Source organism: Marmota marmota, unplaced genomic scaffold (assembly GCF_001458135.2).
Source record: "Marmota marmota marmota unplaced genomic scaffold, marMar, whole genome shotgun sequence".
In the NCBI taxonomy this organism is placed as follows: Eukaryota; Metazoa; Chordata; class Mammalia; order Rodentia; family Sciuridae; genus Marmota; species Marmota marmota.
In genome coordinates this window covers 2057929-2083892 of record NW_026000211.1, presented here as the reverse complement: position 1 = coordinate 2083892, position 25964 = coordinate 2057929, and the positions used below count along the sequence as shown (strand labels likewise).

General features: G+C 43.6%; 1 protein-coding gene across 1 annotated transcript in view; it reads right to left on the bottom strand.

Moving 5' to 3' along the window:
* Nucleotides 1–1169: 1169 nt before the first annotated feature.
* The window catches only part of Prag1 (PEAK1 related, kinase-activating pseudokinase 1), a 57166-nt gene continuing 32371 nt past the window's right edge, over nt 1170–25964 (bottom strand). Inside the window, exons 4-6 of the mRNA XM_015486025.2 lie at nt 23119–23276; nt 11961–12718; nt 1170–5595 (exon numbers count right to left, since the gene is read on the bottom strand). Of these exons, the coding sequence (XP_015341511.1) occupies nt 4459–5595; nt 11961–12718; nt 23119–23276 (2053 nt within the window). The 3' untranslated portion in view covers nt 1170–4458. The remainder of the gene's footprint in view (nt 5596–11960; nt 12719–23118; nt 23277–25964) is intronic.

The following is a 25964-nucleotide window of genomic DNA, read 5'->3' as shown; positions in this document are numbered from 1 at the left end:
CTGGTAAAGGAGTTGGAAAGATTTGAATGCAGCTTTTAGAATATATGACAATATATATGTTCAAATCTCCACTGGGATAGTCCAAGTGAGCCTGTTGGCATGCAGAAGAATCCTGAGTCAACTTGACTTTGCTACTCCATCCTGTAAAGTTGGAAATGGATGCAGTGAAGTCTTGGGAGGAAAGATCTAGATCAGAGAAGATGGAGTACCCTGGATCCAGTAAGGCTCCAAATTGGTCATTGACATTCTGATCTGGCCCCAGTTTCCCCTGATTGATGGTATCATTTTTGGGTTACTCTGGACTCTTTTCCTGGGCCCTAAAACCCAACAGGGTACTTTTAATTACTTTTCCAGGGTGCAAGTCTTCTCCCGGGACATCTCTTACACACAAGCTGCCCCTTTGCCCACATTAATTAGTACTAGAAAAGAGAAAGAGTAATTTGTCAGAACATTCACTCCATGACCCATGCTCCAAACAATTTATTCCTTTTTTTTTCTATTTTTAGCAATGACCTCAGCTGGGTTAAAATTTTGGTTTCTAATGAATCAATTCCATTCATATCATACTTTATTAAAAATAGCAAGTGAATTTACATTACAAATCTACTCCTTTTAGTAAGATTTAGTAAGCTTATCTTTAGCTCTTCAAAGATGCTTAGATATTCAGCAGAGTGGAGTGGGAAGGGCCTGCTTCACTTATTGGTTATGAACTTAAAGAGCAAATTTCAGAGAAGTCATTCAAGTAACTATCTTTCTCCTTCACCATGTTTTGTGTACATGTGTGCATCACTAAAGAGTTTCCTCTAGTCCTAAGCGCTTGAAAAACAAGGAGTGTTATATAAAGTGATAACTACATCTCCCCAGAGCCCAGTCTTTTCAGAGCTAAACCGTGTGTTGTGATAAATACATATTCCCTGAAGAGCCTATCTTGCTTTTGGCAAGGCTATCAACAATTTAGATGGGAGGCATCTTAACTCCTACAGAAAAGAAGATTCCACATCTTGGCATGAAAATGGGAAAGGCCCGTTAACAAAAGCCACATATGTGAAAGGATGTGGGGGCGACTTGTGCCTCAGAGCAAAGAGAAGAAAAATTGGAGATTTAAATGCCAGTAGTTAGGTTTAAAGCCAAGAAAAAGGGGAGATTAACTCACAGCAGAAATATTTTTTAAAAACTTTTATTATATTCATTGGATTTTATTGTTGTTGGTGGTGGGTGCTGAAGTCTGAACCAAGGGCCTGTGCATGCTGATCTCACATTCTAAACAAAGCCACACTCAACCTCAGCAAAAGTATTAAATAGCTGGACGCCATGTGACAGTTCCCATGCAAGGGTTCCTGATTACTTCTGATCCTCAGTTCTACATGAAATTATTGCTTCTGGACTTGATCATTTTAGTGCTGGAGTTTTCTGTGAGATAAAGCTGTGCATCCCAGATGTATGAAGTTAACAAAAGACCAGTTATATTGAGCCCGTGAGTTTACTGTGAATGAAGCTATTCGCCAAACCTGTCCTTTATAACTACATGACTTACCATTCATGGCAAAAGCCAACCCATGGGTACCAATAGGTGGCAATTACTCCAGAGAGTCACCTTGACAGAACTGGGAATGAACCCTGCACACTTGGATTTTACCAATGGTGGATATAAGAAATTGTCCTATTATAGAAAAATGCTTTCTTCTTGCTTTTAAAAGTTGTTTTTGATCGATTTTCCAAAGTCTTCAAACAAAGACTCCTTGACAAATTTCCTTTAGAATCAAGTGCTGGGCAAAGGTTTGTTCCTCCTGAGGAGCAGTTCCCTAAAAATCACACAAAAGGAATTCTGTCACCCCTGTTTTCTTTTTCTAGGTTGGTGGGCAGCTCAGAAGTTAAGTTTAATTGCTCTCATTCTTCTCAATCAGAATTTATTGCTATAGTTTCTTCTCTTAACCACCTTAATTTTTCACTTCATTTTGGTTTTTAAAACCATTTGTGCAACATAATTTTGCCCCCAAAGTGGGTGGCATATTAAAGAGGTGCAATTAATTCAGGGATTAAAAAGATGCCTCCTGCTACATGTGTTTCCAAATGGCACCACGTATACCCTTGGGGACATGTTTGTTTCCTCCCTCTCATTGTTTGTTTGAAATGAGAAAGGACAAGAAAACAAAAGCAAATCGAGGGAGGAGGGTTTTGCCTAGAAAATTCCCAAGAAAAAACAACTGACAAAATAACATCCCCTGAAACAGATATCTTGCAGAGGATTATGATTTCCATGCTCAAAAGATTTTTTTTTTCCTCTTGTTCATAGCTGGGAGCTAACTTTAGCCAGCTCTTTTCCTCAAAAGCTCAGGCAACGATGAAAATTACAATTGTACCCCCAGGTGAGGTCTTAACCACTGATGCATGAAAATGTAGATGTGTTTATGTGTAACCAGATGCATAAGGTAGAGCTTGCAGAAGAGGTGACATTCATATGCAGGAAGACACCTGAGAGAGTTCCCCATCCTGATTGCTAACCACACAGGACATCTATGCATTTGTTTTAAATTGTCCATAGGTCATTAACAAGGTCTTAGAAATTAATTAGTTCACTAGTTAGAAGATTATCTTTTAGGTAAAAATACAAGGGTCTTGGGGCTGTTTCCTTCCAAATTAATTATTTTTTACTTTTTTGTGTGTCTAGTTTCGAGAATGAAAGATCTGCTGACTCCTAATCTACTCAGAGCACTTTTACTTTTTTATTTTTATTTTTTTGGGTATCTGGAATTGAACTCAGGGGTGCTAAACCACTGAACCACATCCCCAGAGTTTTAAAAAAATTTTTACTTAGAGATAGGGTCTCATTAAGTGCCTATGGCCTCGCTAAGTTGCTGAGGCTGGTGTTGAACTTGCAATCTTCTTGCCTAAGCCTCCTGAGCAGCTAGGATTACAGGCATGATTTGGTGCATTTTTAAGCGCATGGGAACAAATACTGACCTTGGTAGGTAACAGGTGCCAAGAAACATTTATTCATTTTTTATGATACTGAGAGTTTACCAGGGTGCTCTACCACTGAGTTACATCCCTTTTTTATTTTTTTGCCCAGGCTGGTCTAGAACTTGCCATCCTCCTGTCTCAGCTTCCCAAGTTGGTGGAATTACAGGTGTGAGCCTTCATGCCTGGCTCAAAGCATATGTTAAATAATTTAAGAAAAGGAGACCAGAAGGAACTTAGAACAGCAAAGAAAATACTGGTCTGGGAATTGAAACTCCTGAGTTCCACTCTTGCATTGGCAGTCGGAACAATGGGCTGTTTGGCACATGGCACCCCAGTCATTCTCTACTTTCTCCCTGTCCAGGAAGCTGATCCTGCAAACAGCATATCCAAACGTCCTTGCTATGTGGTGTCCCAATTGGTCTGAGCCTGGAGATGACAGAGGGGAAAGAGGGTTACGAAATACATAAATTCTTCCCTCTTCCACCTCTGGACCACAGTGCAAACTCCTCCTGCAGGTGGCATCTGTTCTGTAGTAGTTCCAGTTCTTGCTTTTGCCCCATCATCCTTTGTGTGTGTGTGTGTGTGTGTGTGTGTGTTTATGTGGTGTGCTGGGGATTGAACTCCAGGGCTTGTGCATGCAATGCAAACACTCTACCAACTAAGCTGTACCCCTAGCCCACCCATCATCCTTTTTTGATTGTTCCTTAGCCTTGTCTAGGACTTCCTAAGTGATTCCCTGTTAAGATCTTTTCATCTGAACCATCTGGGGGTGAACTGTGTTTTCAGCCAGGCCTTTGAAAGATGATCAGTTTTTGCAAACTGGAAATGTGTTTGAAGTAGTGGGTTGAACTCCAAAGGACTGGGATCACCCCAGCCATGTTTGGATTCTTTCTAGGAGGCTGCTAGGTGGGAGGATTAATTGGTATCAACACATTCAGGCCTCCATTGACTGTTGCCATTTCATGAGAAGTTTAAGACCAAGCATTTCAAGAGAGCCCTGCTATGATTGTAGAGGTTTAGATTCAATGCTGTCCAGAGATCTTGGTGCATCCAGGCTCATCAGGATAAAACACAACCTTGGCTTGTGACCCAACCTAAAGCTTTGGTCCAATGCTAGTGTTGCTTTTTAAAACTTTTTTTTTTATTGTTGTTTAAATAACAGTTTGACAAGAGGGTGAAGAGATTCCATAATGGGGTAGTCAGGCCAGAATCTTGGCTTCAGGCTGTTGGCAGAACTTAATTCCTTGCACTGATCTAGAAATTTACATAATTATAGGAGAAAATGGCAGGTGGGGGGGTGGTGAGGAGGGGAGGCTAGAATGGGCAATGATGTCCTTAGTCTTTCAAATTTATATATTATCTGTACATATATTTTACATCCAGGTATGACAGTCGTTTGTACCATTTCCCGGGGAGACATGGATGTTTCCAAGGCAAGGCAAGGGCACAGGGGAAGGCATAGAAGGGGGCAGTAAAAGTGCAAGGTGGGGGCTTTGCTCATAGAAGCTGCAGGAGCTTCAGTGATTGCAAGAGGGCTCCGGGCTCAGCGGACGCCAGGTACTGGCAGCAAAGCCAGTCCTCCAGCTCCACCCCTCGCCGGCGGTCCACCGCCTTCTCTGCAAACTTCATCATCATCAGGGCCCTCTTCATGTCGATCCAGTTATGCAGGGTGCTGCACAGCACCTCCTCAGAGGTGCCGGGTTGCTCCACCAGCTCCCGTCGGGGCCCCCACAGCAGGCACTGCAGCACCCTCTTGGCCTCACCTATGCGGATGCGCTTGATGGGGTCAGCCTCGAGCAGTAAGTGGGCCAGCTGCTGCAGGCCAGGCGAGTAGAGGGACAGGGTGGGTAGTGGGGGCAGGTCTTCCCTCCGGTAGTCCTGTTCCCGCAGCTGGGTCCGCACCTCAAAGGGGTTGGGCTGGTGCAGCAGCTCATAGATGAGAATGCCTGTCTGGAACTCATCAAACTTGCTGTACTGGGAGGCAGACACGATCTCGGGGGCCAGCCGGGCCTGGCTCTTTTTCTGCTGCAGGTTGGTAGTGCTTCCTGGCTTCTGCTTGGCCTTCAGGAAGTTGCTAATGATGAGCCTGGGCAACTGCTTCTCACTAGGCACACCCTGACAGGTGGGAACAGTTGGGGGACTGGGAGTGACACTGGCTTGCGGGGCAGAAGGGCTAGGGGATGTGGTGGTGGGAGGGGCGGGGACATTAGGGGAGGGCCCTGGGGAGGCCTGGGGACTGCAGTGCACCAGCAGCAGGTTCTCCAGGCACAGGTCCCGATGGATGATCCTGTGTTCCTTCAGGTGCTCCAGCCCGTTGCACAGCTGCAGAAGCAGGAAGCACACGCGCCGTTCATAAGCCTCAGGCTCAGCCCGATGGCTGGCAGCAGAGTCCCGCACAAAGTCAGAGGCCGTCTGGTGAGGCACCTCTCGGGTGATGACCACCACACAGTCCTGCTCCTGTGCAGGAGGCTGTAAAGGTGGAGCAGGCAGAGGGTCCTTGGGTGCATCCGGAGAGGTGAGCATGCTGGAGGGCACTGAGGCCACAAAGTGGCCGCAATCCTGCTGGATGTTGAAGTGCACGGGCACAGAGGGGCTGCAGTAGGAGGCTGTTTTGGGCTCAGGGGTTTTGCAGATCTGTGGGGAGAAGGAGAAGTGAGTTCAGAAGTGTGATCCATGGTTCTGTTCAACAGGTGTTAAGACATTTGGGAATCTACATGCAAAAAGCTAAAGTTAACCGCTTAACCTCATACCATACATAAAATTGATTCAAAGTGGATTTTATATACTTAAGGGTAAGAGTTAAAGATATATGAAAGAGAATCTTTAAGACCTTGGGTTGAATGCTGATTTCTTAGATAACACACAAAAAGCATGGTCCACAAAAGAAAATAATTCATAAACTTGACTTCATAATTCTAAACTTTTGTGCTTTGAGAGAGAGCATTAAAAAAAAATGGTGGTACAAGCCTGTCATCCCAGTGACTCAGGAGGCTGAGGCAGGAGGATTGCAAGTTTAAGGCCAGCCTTAGCAACTTAGTGAGGCCCTAAGCAACTTAGTGAGATGCTATCTCAAATGAAACAAACAAAAGACTCTAACAAGTGTCTGAGGATGTGGAGAATGGGCCTACCCTTGGAGGAAAGTGTGCATCATTCACATATAGCAGCTCTGTTAAGGCTGACCTGCAGGTCATGCCACCTAGGAGGCAATGCATATTTACCTAGATCTAGAAACTAGGGCAACATAAGAGAATTTGGCCAAATCCTAAAGCTTGACCCCTGAGTTCCCCCCAAAAAGGAGAATTTCATAATTACTGGTGGGAATATAAAATAGTGCAGCCACTTTAGAACAAGGTTTTCCAACTTCTTAAAACTTCAACATAAAACAACCACATGACCCAGTGTAAGTGGGGCCCCTGCAGAGCAGCCAACAGTGTGGCATTGTGGGACGGTAGGAGGACATTGCCCTGGGTGCTGGATGAATCCTCCTAAAGCCAGATAGGGTTTGCACAGGACTCAGCCTCACTCCACAAACCTCTCATCTGACATGGCAGCTACCTGACAGCTGGTGTGTAATTGGGGAATTTTAGGGGCAGATGCAGACGCAGATGCAGGCTTTAAACCTTTGGGATTTGACCGAGTTCTCTTAGGTTGACCTAGTTTTTAGATCCAGGTAAATATGCAATGCCTAGCTGACCTGACCTGTGGGTCCAGATCTAGTGGAGCTGCTAGGTGGAAGCCTCAGGCTTTTCCTCCAAGGATGAATCACAGCAGCTGAAAGAAAACAGTAAGTTCTCCAGGGAATGGGAACCCCCAGTGCCCAAGGGCATCCTCTGAACTGAAGGTAGGAATAAACAAGATGGGTGACCTCAAGCTCCTCTGTGGAAAGAGTGCCTGGGGGATCTGCACAACTGTGTCTTTCTAGCCTCTTCCATCTCTTCTGCTGTATCAACGACAGCATCAGCCACTTGAGCAACACTAATCTTCACTGAGCTGCCACTCAACTGGAGAGTCTTGAGGCAGCCCTAACAGTCCTCTCTCAGGCCTCAATTTCCCTGTAATTACACTGAAAGGGACTGAAGATGGGCCAGTGGTCTCTCTCCGTCAGAGACTGTGCAATCTCACCAAGGCTTTGTAAAAGCAAGGATCAGTGGGTAATCCAGAGAAGAAAAGCACCTCACATCTACCTATAAAATACCATCCGGCCAATAATCCTCAAATAGCCTTTGCTTTGGGCTGCTGCACAAAAATGATTATGGCAGTGTTTCAGAAGCACCGCAATGCTTATGGCTGATGTTTTCAGAAGTTCTACTGCAAGCACCTTTTCAAGGAGATTTATTTATATTGTAGCTATACAAACCTTTCAGCATGAAACCTCACAGAAAAGAATTGAGCCTCCAAGGAAAGTTCTTTTTTTTTTTCTTTTCCCCTAAACTAATTGGGGGAGGGAGAAGGTAGCACATTAATTTAGTAATCTCTCTATTATGGAAGCAGAACAGAAATAAAAGGGAAGTATCTTTACCCCAGGCATTGCTTTCTATTGCACTAACAAAAATGATTTTGGAATACATGCTCAAAGGGCATTATTTCTGGCTCTTTCTTATTCTAGCCCACCTAGCTGTCCTCAGGTTTTAAATGGCAGTCTTCTGGAACACTATTAAGCTAAAGAAAACTTGGGGGGGAGGGGATCTTCAACAAAAGAGTCTTACATATAAATACTCAGTGATTGTGCAACCACTGTCTGTAGTACGCTCAGTGCACATGAGGCAAGAGCACCCTACTACCTTCTCACCACAGCAGACACACACTGGACCCCTGCACAAGTGAGACCCTGAGTCAACACCATGCACTTTTCCCACAGTGTCTCATCAAATCTCATTCACCCAAAGTGGTGGATGCTATAACAGAGGAGGAACTAAGGTTTTAGGAGGTGAAACTATTTTCCTAAGATTAGACAACTGGGCAGTATTTTGGTTGTTAAAAGCATGGGCTTTGGAATAAAAAAATCTCTTGGGCTTAAATACCAACTCCATAAACTGGCAAGTTGTTTGAAGCAGTTATGTTCTATTAAGTAGATGGAAACATCAAATTAACAAATACCGAAGCAGGGCTCCTAGGGGAAGTAAGAGGCTGAGGTTTCTGTGGACCTCTAGTCACAATATTTGTATCAACCGATCACTGCATAAACTTGCTTTATGTGTGCTTCAGTTTGGAGACATCTTATTTAGTATATGGTGCTGATCATTAACATTGCCCTTGTGGCCTGAAGGAAGCCTCCGTGGCAAACTCATTTTCTCTGTAAGCTTGTTTTCTCATGTGCTTGCAACCACTAACAGCATTTAGTACTAGATGTGGGGGCCATTTTAAATAGCAAACTCACTAACACAAAGCACAAAAGTGTAAAAAAACCAGGGGGGTGAACTAACATATACTGCAAAAAGTGCACTTGCTTCCTTTAGTGTGGTACAAGACGGCAGAGTGACTCTACTCCACCTCAGCTGGGAACAAGTACATGGGAGGACTCCTATTTTTGCCTGTCCTGCACATATCCACAAATGACTCGAAAGTGCTCTGAGTATATTACTTGTGGGATTACAAATAACTTTGAGTAGGTAGGAGATTTTGTAAATGTGGAATCCACGAATAATGAGGATCAGTGGTATTTATTTCAAAGCTCACTTTCTCCTTGATTTAACTGCAAATGACAGTTTCATCGTGACAGGACCATTGTGCAGATTAAGTGAAATAATACAGGTATATGGTTTTCAGCACCAGGCCTGGCCCACGGTGAGCACTCCATGTGAAAGGTTGCTATGGTGACTGCCCTTGCCATTTCGCTGAAGCCACGTGGTGGTGCCCTGCAATCCGGAGCTGGCTTGCAGGTATTGTGCAACTCTGAGAAGACAGCTGCCAGGAGCTGGGAGGTGTTTCCAAGGCCCCCTTTCCTCCAGGGTTTGAAAAGCTTAGGCCCAGCAAACCTGGACCAAGAGCTCCAGTTGAGCAACTGACAATCTGCACAGAGATGTAAATGAAGGAGCAGGGTAAATGGCAATTGGGCTGGATGCATTTCAAAATCAGTGAGCAGGGCCTCTGGCAAGACCTTCAACTTCTTCACAGCCTGCACTGGAGAGGGCTGTGCAGGGCATGTTAACCAGTCCTGGGAGCCCTAGGCAGGGCATCCCCTGAGATCATTCTACAGTGCCGGATGGGGGATAGGGGGATGGACAGAGGAGAACAGCTTCTTCTCCACCCCATCCTCTCCTCCTCCACCCGTTTCACTTTCACAGGGTCCTGCCCTGGGTTTTGGCTTGTGAACTTTTCATAGACCTTTGGTTTAGCTCAAATTTCCAACTTTTTGCTGAGCCAAGTCTCATTTTAAACTCTGGAGCCAGGATCTCACTGATGGGTGAAAATCTGGGCTAAGTCACGTCTGTTAAATAAAAAAGGCCCAGAGGCCTAACGCAGACTCCTAATTACGAGCTGGAGTTGGAGTTCTGGTTGAGAAATGAAATAGCTTGGAAAACACCCACAAGCTAAAGATTTTCCTCCAGCCACATGTTCGAGGAGTCAGTCTTCAAGAGCTGGTTTTATCTCCTGACTGCTGCAGGTCCCTCAGCCCACGGATGGGGGATCAGACATCAGGGAAGAACAGGTGCAAGTCTGCTATTGTTCACTGGGGCTGTGCAACCAAGGCTGCCTCACACTTCAGTGTGGGCTCCCTGCTTAACATGCGCGGGCGAAATGAGCTTGGCGACTCACAAGAGGCTGGCTGGGAAGGAGCCCGGCTCCCCCTCCCTCGGGCTCCTAGATGACTATATTACGTCTAGACTGGAGTGCTAATGAAGTGGAACAGCTGCACGTGTGAAATGATGCTCACAACCCCCACCCCCCCAATTACCAGATGAGGCACATTTGCAAATTGATATTGTCATTCCTGGTCATCTGGTTCCAAGGTTCCTATTTTCTGAATATTTTATGCTGTTCTCCAAACTCCACTTTTCACCTTTTCACATGGTAGAGGTGGTCCTTGAGCTATCAAGTCTCTGGGAAAGTCCATTAAAAAACCCCTGGGACTCTCTTCTTTGGAGACTGCGGTTTATCTTCTGGTTTCCTTACGGCTTAGACTTCTAATGAAGTAAGGAGCGATGCTTATTTTTAACATCCTCTCAGAAAGCGCATTTCTTTGCATTATGTATTGGAGAATACGGTTAAGTCTACATTATTATAAAGGCCCTAGAATTCAAATGGCACAGGACAATCACAGATATAAAACAACCCTTTCCTTTGTAAGGTTCAGATCGGTGGCAGAGTCACGTGTCCTGCACCAGACGGCCAGGCTTCTCTGCTGTGGTCCCACCAATTTCTATACCAAGGGAAAGAGGGATTAAGTCTCTCTCACCAGACTTTTCCTTACACAAAATAGAGGGACCATAGCCGGGTGCAGTGGCGCATGCCTGTAATCCCAGTGGCTCAGGAGGATAGAGCAAGAGGATTTGGGGGTACATAACACCACTGTTAAGCTGAAGAGTCACCATACTTGATACAGCAGTCATAATAGGAAGGGAAACTCAGATTTCTTTTTTTTTAACTTGGACTGTGGGAGTGACAGGGAAGTATAGCTTACCAAGAAGGTAGCTTCTGGGTTTAGATAATAAAGAGGCAATGGAGTTTGAGAAATAGCAGCCTAGAATCTCAGGATATGTGTGCGCTCTTCCTTCCCCACCTTGGCCATAAACTTGATTATAAAGCCTTGTATTCTGCACAATAAACTGGATCTTCCTAGTAGCTGCCTCTCTTGTTTTTTTTTTTTTTCATGGTAGGCAGCCAGTAACTACAGACAGCCCCTTGAATATACTAATCAGGATTCTCAATCTCAAATTTCTGAAAAGCAAAATCTCAAAACAAATTCCCTGCAATTTCCTTGGCTAATCATCCTATTTTTAAAAACTTTGCTGATGAGCAAGCTACATCACCAAGGCCATCTCAAGTTACTTCACTCTTTGCATTTTTTCTAACTGGAAAAATAACATGTCTTGGGACAGAGACAATGGCAGAAAAAGAGTTCAGGCCCTCTCCTCACTCCCTACAGAAGCCTCCATTTATAGAAGGACCAGGGACCCACCAGGAAGGACTGCAGCCCCTGGTAAAGATCACAGTGTTGCAAATGAGTGTGGGTGATTCTACTAGCTTGCTCAGAGCTGCCTCACTCTGAGAAAGCAATCAGGTGTGGTACCAATACCCATAGTCCAGCATCAAAGATTAAAGATTTGTGTTACCTTGGGTGAATCACTTAACTTCTCTGAACTTTAGTTTTCTTAAGTGGTCATAAATAAATCAGGATTGAAATCCATTTCAGCTACTAAGTAGTTATGAGCAAATTACTTAATCATGTTGAGCCTCAGATTGCCAATCTGTAAAATCTACCTATCCTGCAAAATTACTGTTGGAACTATGAGGTCCTCACACTTGGCCACTAGTCGAGAGTGTATGTATAGTGAATGTTCAATAAATGTTATATCACTAGATATCCCTTGTGTTATTCAAGATGATGTCTAGATCTAAGGGGCTGAAACTCCATTAGAGTTCCCTCAAACTCAAACATTTGAAGAACAATATCTTAATTTTCCATTTCATCCACTAGATTTTAACTCTGTAAGGAATCTCACATTCACCCCTACCTACTGAGATCTTTGCAAAATACCTGGTGTAGAGTATAAGCTTAAAAGTTTGAATAAATGAACGAACTCTGTTGCATTAAAAGATTAACTGTTTCCTTTCCAATGAGACCAGAGGTTCATTGCTGAACGCACAGAATGCATTTTGTACTATAGATCTCATTGCACCATGTCCCGGGCCAGGCAGATAGTGAAGTCATGGAGCACTAAGTGTTAAAAGGAAGCTCGAGAACCAACACTCCTAAAGCATGGAGAGGTGAGGAGATTCGCTCAAGCCAGGACCAGTAGTCGTCCTGGCACAGAACAGAAGGAGGGGGTGGTACCTACTTTCACAGCATAGGTGCTGCCAGGGTCCTCGGAGCAGGTAGCACAGTAATAAATAGCGTCCCCCGAGTCACAACAGGGCTTGTTACAGGTCAGCTTGAAGAGGGACCAGTTGTTCTCATTGAAGTGAAGCTCCTTTTTCTGGCCGCCCATGAAGAGGTCCTCACACTTGGCCACGAGACGGGCCAGGGACTGCGTGTAGAGCCCCCCCAGCTTGGCGTAGGTGCCTTCCTTGCTGCTGATGCTGCTCAGGAGACTGTGGAGCTGCAGCTGGGTGCTGCTGGAGGAGGCCTGGCTACACACGCTGAGCTGGGAGGACGAGTTGGAGGTGGCGGCTTTGCACTGGAGGCTGGGGCTCCCGCAGCTGCCTTTGCTGCCCGCCAGCCCTGGGACAGGGACCCAGTGGCCATTGCCTTTGAAAGCTTTCTCCAGAGGCTCAGAAGAGGAGAAAACGTGGTGATGGCGGTTCCCAGGGCTCAGGGAATAGCTAAAGTGAGTCTCATCATGGACACAGACATTGGTTTCCGAGTGGCTAAGGTTCAGCTTAGGGCTTGTGGTTCGCGTCTTGGGGGAGCCTTGGGTCCAGAAGAAGCCATCAGGAGAAGAGGCTGCCCGGCTCACTAACTTTTTCTGGGGCAGTGGAGGGGGCTGAGCAGGGCCACTGTGGGACACATCCTCAGTGGAGCCCGAAGGGAATGGGACAGGAGCAAAAAGCTTCTTCCCACTGATGGTGGGCGAGTGGGTCGGCTCATAGGATGGACCTGAAAGAGAGAAGCAGGAACTTCAGGGTAGAGGCCAATGCCACTTGGCACCAGATCTTGCCAGCTTTTGTTTTCTCCCCACCAAAGTAATTCAGTTTATTTTACTTCTTTTCTATTTCTTGAATAGGCAATGTATGCACACTTGACAAAATTCAAAATGCAAAGAAGGTATACATTGATCATTAAGTCTTTACTCTGTCCCTGTACTCAGTCCTTCTTACCAGACTATTTCCACAGTTTCTCATGCATCCTTCTTACAATCCAAATAGAAGTGTGTCTGTGTGAGTGTGAGCACACACATTTACACAAAATGAGTGCAAATAGTGCCCACTGTTCAGAATACCATACCATAACCATCACATGCATGTATCATAATTTAATTAGTCCCTGTTTTTTAATATTTAATTTTTTAGCTTTAGGTGGTTGCAGTATGCTTATTTTATTTTTATGTGGTGCTGAGGATTGAACCCAGTGCCTCATGCATGCTAGGCGAGCACTCTACCACTGAGTCACAACCCCAACCCCTAATTAGTGCCCTCTTGACGAGCCCTTTGGTTGTTTCTAATATTTTGCAAACCTGAACATGTATGGTTTGAATACATTTTTTTTTAAGTTAGGTGTACTGAAGGTGCAGTTTACCTAAAGCAAAATTTCTCCCTTTTTATTGTGTAGTTCTTTGAGTTTTCACAAACATCTTGCTGGTTTAGGGGACAGAGTTGGTTCATAGATATCTTGGTAAGAAGATTTTATAAGGAAATGAATCAAAGGAAAGCAAGTCTTTCCAAGGTCCCAGGTTGGGTCCCAGGGTGCTTAACATGAGTCACACTTAATCTGATTGGGAGGAGGTTTAGTCAGGGTCACAGATCTCTGAAGAGTGTGGGGACATTCAGACAACCTGTCTAGCCATCACACTGATAGCAAAATGGACTGCTGAACCACATTTTTTATATCAATGTATGAAATACATATTTCACAATGAAACAATAATTAAAATTAAAAATATATATAAACTGGGCACAAATGCACACTTGTAATCCCAGTAGTTTGGGAGGCTGAGGCAGGAGGATCATAACATCAAAACCAGCCTCAGCAAATTAGAATCTGTCTCAAAATAAAAAATAAAAAGGGCTGAGGATGTGGTTCAGTGGTTTAGTGTCCCTGGGTTCAATCCCAAGAACCAAAAATACTCATTTCCTTCAAAGAACTGACTATAAGACGTCTCCACCATTTTAATAACAGCTTTTGAGGGGGGATAAAAGAAATGTTAACATTATTCATATGTTGTAAAATGCATCCTATTATCCTGAATCTTAAACTGTGAATAAAAACATGGGTCTTAGATTCAAAGCAATGAGTACTTAGGATGTATACCTCATATTTAGTCTACTGTGACAGGTCACCTAAAGGGCAGGACATTTAGTACCTCTCTTTACCTCTGCAGTCCTAGCAGTGAGACCAGGAAAAAAACAAAGAAAATACAGACAACAACAATAAAAAAAAAACACAAATCACAGGACTAACAAGGGGAGAAATACTGGGAAAGGAAGCCCCTGACTTTTCTAGGGTTTCACTGAACCTTTTTGGTTTTCTCCAACCCAAATAGGGACATTGGGGGCCTCACTAAAGCCCCTCAGATCAAGACTGGGTCTCCTTCCTTGGGACACTCCATGGAGGGAAGGGGCCCCCTGGGAGCATGTCAGATGCGCATGTCCTCTGGGCTCAGGGCAAAGAATGCTGACATTCCTGCCCCAGCCTCTCAGATGCGGCATCAGTGTGTGACAGCCTGCCTAGTATAGCCCTGAATGCAAAGTTCACAGGAGGACAGAGCTGGTGCATGCATCCTGTGGATTCAGGCTGAGAACCCCAGCAGTCAAGCAAGCAAGACTGTCAGGCCAGCTGCACAACACCACCCTCCCTGGCTCCATCTCCTCTCCTCTTCACCCACTCCTTGTCGTAACCACTCTGGCTTGCTAGTGGCTTATCATGACCATAGCAGGCGCTTTCCCATTTCTCCCTGCTTTGCTAAGGGTGGGCAGAGCTCCTGCCAGCAAGGCTGAGTGAGTGATTTATGTCCCTTCCAGGAGGACTCAGGTTAATAATAAATCAGGCAGCACAGGCATACTCTAACCAGCAGCTTGACATGCCCAGGAATTTCTCTCTAATAGTCAGAAGAGAGTGTGTTCAAGGAACAGCCCGAGGAAGAGTGGAGATGCCATTCTCTGCTGGTCTCAGTGGGCTCTGAGACCCAGAAGTTCACAGGTCTCCAGTCCCGGGCTTCCCAGGAAAGCGCCTCTGCTCCAAGAGCTTGGTCAGCAGCGTGAACAGATGATTCACTTCCTCTCCCTCCTCCCTCTGCAGAAGAGGCTGAGAAAGGAGGCCCATTTACTAGCTGTCCTAGGCTAAAGAGACCAGGAAGAAGACACCCAAGCACAGAAATCCTCTCCACCCTATGCATTCTCCCAGCTCTGATAAGCAAGAGGGTGGGAAAAGGCAAAAGTACACCATTTCCCAAGTCTTCAGCCTTCTGGGCAGTAGACACTATTCCCATGGAGACGCCTGATTCTCAATTACCATCATAGCAGAAACCAGAAGTGGAGGCTGGGACTGGAGCAGGAGCCCAGCACCCAGTGGGTGCTTTAATCAAGCCTTTAGTAACAGGGTAGTCTGCCCGGGAACAGGACTCCTGGTCTGGAAGAGGCTCTCAAACATACCAGTTTCTTGACTGCTCCCTTCTTTAAGCTTTGTGTTTATTTCCCCATCTTTACTGGTGGGGTCCTGTCAGCTTTCTGGATGCCTCCAACATGCCCCTTTCTGCATCTGCCCTGATTTGCCGGCAAGTGGCGGAATGAACCCTAACCTAACTTGGTGGCCTTACCTGGCTTTGTTTCCTCATTAAAAAAAGGACCAGGTTGCATCATTGGAAAGGCCCCCTCTTGCAGCACTAATAGTCTATAATTATAGCCACTCTCCACTTTCAGTCTCTCCCAACATGCATTTTGTCTGAAAAGCTGGTCCAAAATAAAAATACCTGTAGGCAGATGGTTATCATGCATCCACAGTTCCTCCCTCTATCTCTAGTTCCCACAGCTTGCTGCTGGAAAACTTTTTAATCTTTATGAATAGCAGGCATCTTTAAAAAATAATCTTTAATGTTTCTTATTTCTTATATCACCCAAGAGAATCAAGAACTTCTGCTACAGACTTTACAGTAGGGCCCAGAGCAGTAACTATGTGCTCAGGCAGCTGGAGGAGGGCCTGTCTCCCTTACCCTACGCAGTGTTCTCTTGCCTTCCCGTGGGAACTCTGCTGGCCAGTGGCTGCAATCAGATCTAAACCTGAGAGCTTCTGGGGTCAATCTGGCAAGGAGCTCTAGGTATCAGGAGGGAGGCATGGCTTCATGAATTAACGGTGTTCATTTACATAGTTAATTCATACCATTTTTTTATACCATTTTTTTTCTTTATTTCTTAGATATATACTATGAGCATCTTCCAACAATAACTCCATGATGCACGTACTACTAATCAGAGGACGGCCCCATGTAAGAAATACTCCGCGATCACACCCTTGCTCAACAGAGGGGAAAGCCGGAAGTTCTACAAACCTTATTAGCGCCTTGGGGCTCATGGGACATGTGGACTTCACACCTACAACTGGGAATCATGTCTACATATCCCGTATTACATGGAATTTCATATTACATATTACATCAGGATTATTATACTGAAAGGAAGGAAGAAATGAAGGAGGGAAGGAAGTGAGGAAACCCTAGTCTGTTACAAGCACGCCTATCTTCCAGCCTGACGCAGGCTTCTGAACTTCTGGAAGCTCAACTGGTCAGAAGGCTGCAATTCACTGAGAGCCTCCTTCCCCACCAGGGACCTCAGGATCCTGTAACTTCTCAGGTGTTAATATTTTTTGGGCTACTTTGAAACAGATGCTGACATGTGGCCCGTCTGTCTCCACCAGTGACCAGCAGTGGCTGTCTTCTCCAGGATCAAAGGGCACTGTTCTTGACTCTGACTGAGGAACTAATCCTTCATAAACATAGCCATGGGCGAGGCAGGGGCTGAATTCTTACTATATGCAGCAGCTGCTACACTCTGAATTTAGAAAAGCCAGGAAGAGAGAATAAACATGCCCTGACACCGAAATAGTTTGAAATTCATAGGCAAACCACTGGTTCAAAAAAATCTACCAAAACAAACAAACAAAAAAAAAACACCAACTTTGGCCAGCAGCCAAAAGGGACATCAAACTAATTCATCTATATAACTATATCCTGGTTATGTGTTGCTGTCAGATCACTGTCCCCAAATTCTGGCTTACAATTAAGGATGGGGTGGGGGCGGTGAGAAACCTTCCTGGTAACTATGACTATGTCTTGGTCATCTCTTTGGGAAGTTTTTAATGATTTTGCGTACTAATTGGGTCAGAGGTTCCAAACACCAGTTCCTAAGTTTTCGTTTCAATTCCAATTCTACATCTGTAGGAAGGACCTAGAGAGAAAAGCACTGGCATCTCCTTAGTGCATGTGCTTTGGAGAAGAGACAGCGTTTCTAGTGGGAAACCACCCACCACCTACAGCGCTCAGTGTGGAATCTTAAAAGGGCTGAGGGAAATGTGTACTCGTTTTGTGTTCTTATGTTTAGAAGGCAAAGAAGACTGACTAATCAGGATTTCAGTGGTTGGGAAGAACAGTTTAAACGCAGAGCACAAGTTCAAACGTGGTACCGTGTGGTTTACCTTAGGAAAGAGTCCTCCTTTTCGGGTTTTGATAGGCACTTACATTGCTTCTACAGCCAAATGAGGACTGGGCTTACAGAGGAAGTGGTCGCTGTGTTTTGAGCTTCTGAGCCATATGCATGAGTGCTGGGTTCCCTCTGTGCAGGGTTCTGCTGCCTCATGGCAGCTGGGTCAGAGCAAAGATAGAGGCAAAAGACACAATCCCCATGGTTTCCCCAAATTCTTCGCTTTTGGTTTGACTCTTCTCCAACTTTGACTAAGATAAAGCAAACCGAATTATTGGAATATTGTATATACCAGTTTGTATAGCAGCAAATGGCTATATAGATTCGTCCACCTATCAGTCCGTGTTTCTTGAGCACACACTAAGTGCAAGGCACTGAGAACAAAGTGGATGAAGGAAAACTTTCTTAGGCCCTGTGGCCTGGTTCAGTCCCCTCACATTAGAGGTGAGGAAACAAGAGCCATCCGTGTAGGCAACCTGCTACTGTCAACATGAAGTGGCAGTCATACAGGTTTCTGCCAGTTCCCTGGGTTTCCCCTCAGGGGACGTGAAGGGTAAGGGTGAGGGGTGCTGGAGCTCCACTTGTAACTTTTTCCTCCTAAGGAAAATTGTGCAACCTTTTGTTTGGGTCTACAGTCAGAACAGGCTCAGCATTCCTTTTAAAAGAATGCTTTGCTTTTTCAAGAAGATAAACGTGGTCTGAAATTGGAAGCATGTTATTAACATTTTACAACTAAATGGAAATGTGGCATTTGTGAGGAATCTCTCCAGACCACTTAATCGTCCCAGGAAACAATAATCAAGAGGAGAATGTGATTTACATGCAAAAGATGGAAAGCCAGGAAAACAGGCCCTAGGTACCTCTCAGGCCCTGTCTGTAGTTCAACTGTGGTTCTGAATTGTGATCTTTCAATGTCTTGTTTGACTTGATCATTAAGCAGTTTCTTCCAAAAGAGTTAAAAGTTCATTCAAAGCACTTTCCATATATTGTTGACAGAGAGGCAAACTGACGTTTTAGAGGTTAATTTGGTAATATCAATTTGAAATACATATCCACTGTGATCAGTTCAATGTCTTTTAAGAATTTGTCTTACAGAGGTGCTTGCCAAATTCAGCCAACAGACATTGCAGGATCTTATTATAGTCTTGTAATGAAAATCTAAACATGCTTTGGAATAGAAGGGTCTCACCAATTCATCCAATAAAAATATATACAGTGATTTTAAAAAATAAGGTAGATCTCCTTTCTGAAAGACTTCAAAGTACATTAAGTATAAAAATGAGTAGAACTGAATTTTATGATATCCCCAAATATAGATTTAAAACTTCTGGTGGGGAGAGGTAATCCCAGTGGCTCAGGAGGCTGAAGCAGGGGACTGTGAGTTCAAAGCCAGCTTCAGCAATGGCGAGGCACTCAGCAACTCAGTGAGACCCTGTCTCTAAATAAAACACAAAATAGGGCTGGGGATGTGGTTTAGTGGTTGAGTGCCCCTAGGTTCAATCCCCTGTATGCGCCTCCGCCTCTCCAAAAAAAAAAATTCTGGGAAAATATAAAAAATGTTCAAAGTGGTAGAAAGAGGTGGGATGAGGGTTCCCATGACTCACATTTCATTTCGTATTTTTTCTGTATTGTTTGAATTTTTATCATATTCATATTAACTTGATTGATGCAATGTAGTTTAAAACTCAGTTTAAAGATAATAGCTTCAGATGAGAATAGTTTAAGATGAAGCATCACTTTGCTAATATTGCAGCTCAGGACACCAAAAGTCTGACATATACCCTTTCCTCTGGAATATAACCTTTATCCTTCAGTAACAGATTTACCAGAAGAGAATCCATGATTCAGTTTACCTTCTTGGATAAGGTATACCTTCTGTATTAGGCTAAACACCAGTGTACTATATTAGACTCAAACAGTGAATTTAATATTAAGGGCTCTAATAAGCCTGTTCACTAGTTAGAAAATACACTGAGTCTAAATAGAGAGTTTTAGATGCCTTTTCCAGAATCTTCTTTTTAAAAATAGAATTTTTTCTTACCAAGTCACAGATGAGACTCAGAGAAGGGGAGCCAGTGCTTGCTGAAGGTCAAACTGTCACTTATTCTAACTGAGGTCTGATCTTTGTGGACTTCCCGTCTCTCCTTTTGATAGGGACTCCCCCCCTGCCTACCTCCTTCCTGGCTGGATTTCTCCTCCACAGAATTTACTGCCACCTGACTTACCAGCTACTTGCCCCAAGACAGAAGGGACAGGAGAGTTCTTTCCACTGTTGGATCTTCAGCAGGCTGAACTATACCCAGCATATAGTCTGTGTTCAACACATATCTATCGGATGATTAATGTATGTATAAAAATTCTATTTGGCATTATTGTTGAGAAAAACGAGCTGATGACTGCCACAATATATAATTAACTTTTTCTAGCTTTGGTTTGCTTTCTCTAAAAATAAGAACAGCAGGAGTGCCCTGGCACTTGTCTTTTCGTGGGTTTATACCTGCTCACTGTGAGTCAGACCTCTTTCTTCTCTATCGTGAGTACCAATCATTTCAGTTAAATAGACAACTGTAATTAATCTTATCTCCTGATATCCACAAATACATGTTAACTAAATTTTAATGTCATCCTAAATCAAAGAGGGGAATTATCTTAATGTGACATTAGGCTTGTGTACTTAAAAGAAACAACTTGAAACCGGGCGTGGTGGTGCATGCCTACAATTCCATGGTTCTGGAGGCTGAGGCAGGAGGATTGCAAGTTCAAAGACAGCCTCAGCAACCTAGCAAGACATCTTGGGGATGTGGGATGGGGATATGGGCTGGGGATGTGGCTCAGTGGTGAAGCGCCCCTGGGTTAAATTCCCAGTACCAAAATAAATGAATAAATAAGTAAAAATGACTAATTAAAAGCACAAGAGTCTTCTGAGGACCATTTCTGATGTTCATTTGTCCATCTTCCCTCTCACGTCCACCTACCACAGATAATCTCCCTCTGGGCAGCTTTCGCATGCAGTCTGTCCTCCCAAACCAAGCAGACAAACAACTGCTTAGATGGGTTTTTCCTTCCACAGAGTTGACTCCCTGTTCAACCAAACTGCCCCATGGACAAATGGGGTAACACATGTGCTGGGAGGACTACAAAATCTGATACAAGTAGAAAGAGGTGAAATTAACATTGATTAAAAAAATTCTATTTCTTTACCATAAAAAAATGGGTAAACTCCTGATTTCGAAATATAACAAAGTTAAAGATTTTGGTTGTTTTTCTTATACATTTTATTTTTTTTAGCCACAAAGCCTGAGTAGCAGATCACCCGCTTTAAACACTAACCCTGATAATTTTCCAAGAAGTTTATACAAACCACTATGTGATATGCCCCGGAATGACTCTCTCAGCTCACCTAGTCCAGCCCATACCGTGGATATAAAAAGTCAACAAAATTCAGTTCTCATTAGTGAATTCTTACTGACAAATAAATGTACGTGCTAAGGGTATCTTTTCACTTTACGTATACCACTAGGGAGGTTAAACGTTACATTTTAGTTTTGAGCAATTTCACTGGAACTGACTCTACTTTTATTCTGATCCATGGTCTCAGCTTCACTACCAGGTATCAAGTTGTAATACAAGTCAAGAATAAATATTCTTGGGTAAATATTTCAGCTACAAAGGAAAAGTAAGTAACAACTCAAGGGACTGATAGATAATTGTTTAATACAGACCTAAAGCAAGCTGCCTTGGTTCATGGTGCAAACCTGAATGAAGGGAGAAAGAATACCTTTGGTCTCCTGCCAGTTTCCAACCCTGGTTCTGGTACAGAGCTATATGAAAGAGCAGCAGGGAGAAATGGTTGTCCCCTAAGGCTCAGCGTCTGGTGACAAGGTACACATCTCTTGTTGATGTAGGAACCTACATTTTGAAGTGCTTTTCCACTGAATAACTTGTGATAAAGAAAGAACCAGGAAGATACATTCCTTTTAGTTCATGTTATTCAGAAACTAACAAGAAAAACTCTCTTAATTGGGTGACTCCATTGTGGCTTGAAGTCCCCTGCAGCTCTCTATGTCCTACCCCACAAACTAGCTTTGAGAGCCTTGAACAATCCAGTCCTGGCTTCTGTCCAGCCTCACGTCCCATGTTCCCATGTTTCCTGCGCCTGTCTTCACCTCTGCACCTTAGTTGGTTTTCCCTTCCCACTCTGCACCGCCACCCTGTGCTTTGGGTTCCTCTATTGTTTCTGTAACCTGAAAAGTCCTCTGCCTCTTGACCCCCACCTCCTCAATCCCAACCATACTGCAGACAGGAGCTGAAGTCCCATTTTCTCAAAAACCCTTTCCCAAACCCTCCCTTGGTGCTCAGCAGGTCTCTGGGCTCTGGAAGCCTGCGTAAGCCTTCATGCTGTGGGCAGCCCAGTTTCCCATGTTGTCCGACGCACCCATGTGTCATGTGTTTTAATCTTATCTTTCCTGGCTAGTCCTTAAGAGCCCTGAGAACAGACATCGTGACTTACTGAGAAGCAAAGTGGTGAGAAAGTGAACTCCAGTTCTCATGGCCACCACAGAAGGGACCATTGTGGATCACACTCTTGGAATTGGTCACTGTCCTCCAAAGAGTGGAGCAGAGCTGACTATCACAGGGGATCATGGTTCAGATGCCCAACATTTCAGCGAGTAATCTGCCTCACTGAATGTTTGCACAATGGGATGGGAAAAGGAAGAAGATAGGAGCCCGGAAAAATCTGCATTTTGCTACCTTCCCCCAAAATCAAGACTAAAATATTTCCTGTTTTTAAGTGAGAGCTATTAGAGGTTTCCCATCAGAACACATTATAGTCTGACTTATAACACATGCTTTTATCTTAGCCAGTGCTCATCTTTTGGATAGAAAAATGTTGCCAACAGTAGAATTACAATGGAACCCTCTACTCCAGAATTGCCTACTGGGAAGAAGTACTGAAATAGGAATGAGAAAAAAAGCCATACTAGCACATGTTTAAAACACAGAAACACAGGAGAGGGCACACACAAAGAAGGCTGAAAGGGTGAGAGGTTTTAAATACTACCCATCCATGCCACAGGCACAGAGAATCAGCAGTTCCTTTTTTAGGAAGGTGCCCCATCAAGACCCATTTATTATACTATAAAGTCTAATCTACAAAGGTGGCATGGACCTAATGAAGCCTTCATGCTTTAATTCAGCAAACATTTATGTAAACACCTGCTGTGTCCATGTAAGCTTGTACACGTGTACATGCAAATGAGACACAGAGAGAAATGAGACAGAGAGAAACACAGAGGATGAGACCAGTGGTTGGTGTGCACCCAGTCCCCTTAGAGCTAACCCTCAGGGGAGGAAGTACACCTGCAGACACAGCTGGCTGGTTACCCAAGGAATCAGGAGCCTTTGTGCATGCTCCCAACTCCAACCCCCTCCCACCCTGTTGCCATGCCAATGCACTTTGGATTAGAGAGGGCAATAGGGATGAGGCGGCTATCATGTATTCACTGGGGAACTAACTGCTCCTTGGAGGAGGAAGCAGGTCAAGGCAATAGGTCTTGCTTAACCCTTTTAAATCCCAGCAGTCAACTCAGACCCGCCTTGTAGATCCAGGGGAATCTGAACCTCTTCACCAAAAGGCCAGTCTATTACCTCCATCACTGCAGGTCCTTGAGTCTGAGGCCAGGCTGTCTGTGGAGCCGGTGGTGAAGCTGATGGGGACACCCCTGAAGGACGGGCTGAGGCTCTCTGCAGAGCTCTGGCTCACTTTTTCCAAATCAGAGCTGCTCTTGTTCATTTTTAAAAGGTGCCTGGAAAAGGTAAGAACAAACAATAAAAATAACCCACTTGGTTTCCATTCAGAGACTAGGGTGATGGGTCATGAACCTCCTATGCTCTTGAAACCTGGCCAATGCCTGCAAGTTAAAAAAAAAAAAAAAAAATATATATATATATATATACACACACACACACACACACACACACAAATATGTATATACATCTGGGGGAGAGAGAACAGGGATTCGTCTGAAATCTTATGAACATGGATGGCAGATTTCCTGAGTGGGATTAGAGAGAGTTTACAACAAGCACCAAAGTCCTGACTTGGGAGGAACTGCTTCACATTCTGACCCCATTTACCAAAACATTTATGTCATCTCTTATATCATGTGTTGCATTCCTACAAGAAAAATCAAAACATTATCATATAAATAAAGGTACAGAGAAATATGAGACTGGGTAGTTTTTGAAACCTGAGACATGTGAATTGCAAACTAGGTCTCTAAATATGGGATTTCTTCATTTGCCTGGTAGTCTATAACCATGGCATTGAAATGTCTAGGTTGTTCCTTGGAATTAAGGAAAACATTACTTAAATTTTAACCAGATTACCAATGAAATGCTTAAATAGAACTGAGTTACCATAACCCCTATTTCTATTTTTTTTTTTTCCTATACCAGAGATTGAACTCAGGGGCATTTAACCACTGAGCCATATTCCCAGCCCTTTTTATTTTTTATTTTGGGACGGGGTCTTGCTGAATTGATTAGGGCCTCTCTAAGTTGCTGAGGATGGCTTTCAACTTGTAATCCTCCTGCCTCAGCCTCCTGAGCCGCTGGGATTACAGGTGGGCACCACCAGGCCTGGCTATAACCCCTATTCTAGAACTATGGAATCTACCCTTCGGCTTTTTGTAAAATCTTTTGTTTTATCTCTAAAACAGCATTATCAACATTCCAGAGATGGGAAGACCAATTTTAAGAAAAAACAAACAAACAAACACAAGACAATTCTACTTGGAGAAAACAGTTCCATTACTAGGTAGAATGTTTAGCTTATTGATTTCTCCTCCCCCACTTTCCAAGAACATGAATATTCACTTCTGATTTGACATTTTCACCAAGAAATGAGACAGACTGTAATCAATCCAGCTCTTTCCCCATAGGTGGTAATGTACATTTGTCTGAACTGATATTTCCTGATGACATTCCTATTCCTACTACAGCAGATCTATACCTCAATATCTGACATAGCAAATACATAATGCAGTATTGATTTGGTATCAGAACTGCCTGATTTAATACGTATGACCTTACTGGCAAAAATGCATTGATTGTTCTTTTGAGTTCAATATTGCTGACTCTAGGTTAGTTTTCATAGTCATTGGAATCCCTTGTTCTTAACAGAAAAGTTTGGAGAAAGTTTGTTTGCTACCATGAAAAGTGCTCTTCAGAAAACATGTCTTTTCTCTAATTCCCAACCCTTAAAACCACACTTAAAAAAAGCTTTTAAAGCTGTCAAATATTATATGACCATAGTCTTTATATTTCAGTATCACTGTTGGGATCTTGGAAATACACTTTAGGAAATGTTACGGCAGTAGATGATTTTCATTTAACACTTGGCAACCTACAGTCATAGAAAGTTTCTTACAATATTTTTATGCTTATCAAATCCATCAATAATGGCTTTTTCAGATGAAGCCAGGATATGAAGCTGATAACGACAATTCCTAAATCTAGGATAGAAGCTGGCTCTAGGGGAAACCAAATACTTTGCCTCTCCAAATCATCTGTAGGGTCTTATCTCCAGGTCCAGAAGGTCACCAAGGGAGAAACTCCCAACCCTGGCTTCTAAACTAGAATATACTATTAACGAGATGCACACCAGAAAGCTATATGAAGCAGTTAGCACTTTGTTCTCAATCCCAGTGACTCAGGAGGCTGAGGCAGGTGGATCGTGAGTTCAAAGCCAGCCTCAGCAACTTAGTGAGGCCCTAATCAACAAGACTGTTCCAAAATAAAAACTAAAAAGGGCTAGGGATGTGGCTCAGTGGTCATCTTTAACTGACACATAAAAATGTAAAAACTGGGAACCATGTGATGTTATTAATAACTTTTTTTAAATAAAACTATGGTTGCACATTTTGCATAAACTTCTTTTACTCTCCATTGCTGGACTTAGTTTTACTAGTATTTTAGGATTTTTACATTTCCATTCAAATAGAGACTAGTCCGTAATTTTCCTTTCCTGTTGTTTCTTTGTCCAGTTTTGATACATTGGTTAAATCAGAACTGCAGAATGAATTGAGTAACTTTTTCTACTTTTAAATTAACTGGTGTAATTGTTACAAGATAAGGATTATGTGATCCCTGAAAGGTCATTAAAACTTTCTATAAAGGCATTGAGGCCCAAGGCTTACCCACAGTGTAAGTGACATCACTAAAGATTTGGTTTTGATCCATCTAGAACTGATAATGCTCTGGCGGAGAGCCAAGAAACAGACCCCATGTATAGGAACTTGTGTGAGAAACAGCACCACCACACTGCTGGGAACAGAGACAGGTCAGTTCCTGTATCTCACACCAGCTATTTAAGACAGAAGTGAAAAAGAGAGCAGTGCCACATCCTATGCCATACACGAGTGTGAATTTTGATTGGAAATATATATATATATATATATATATATATATATATATATATATATGTAAACTTA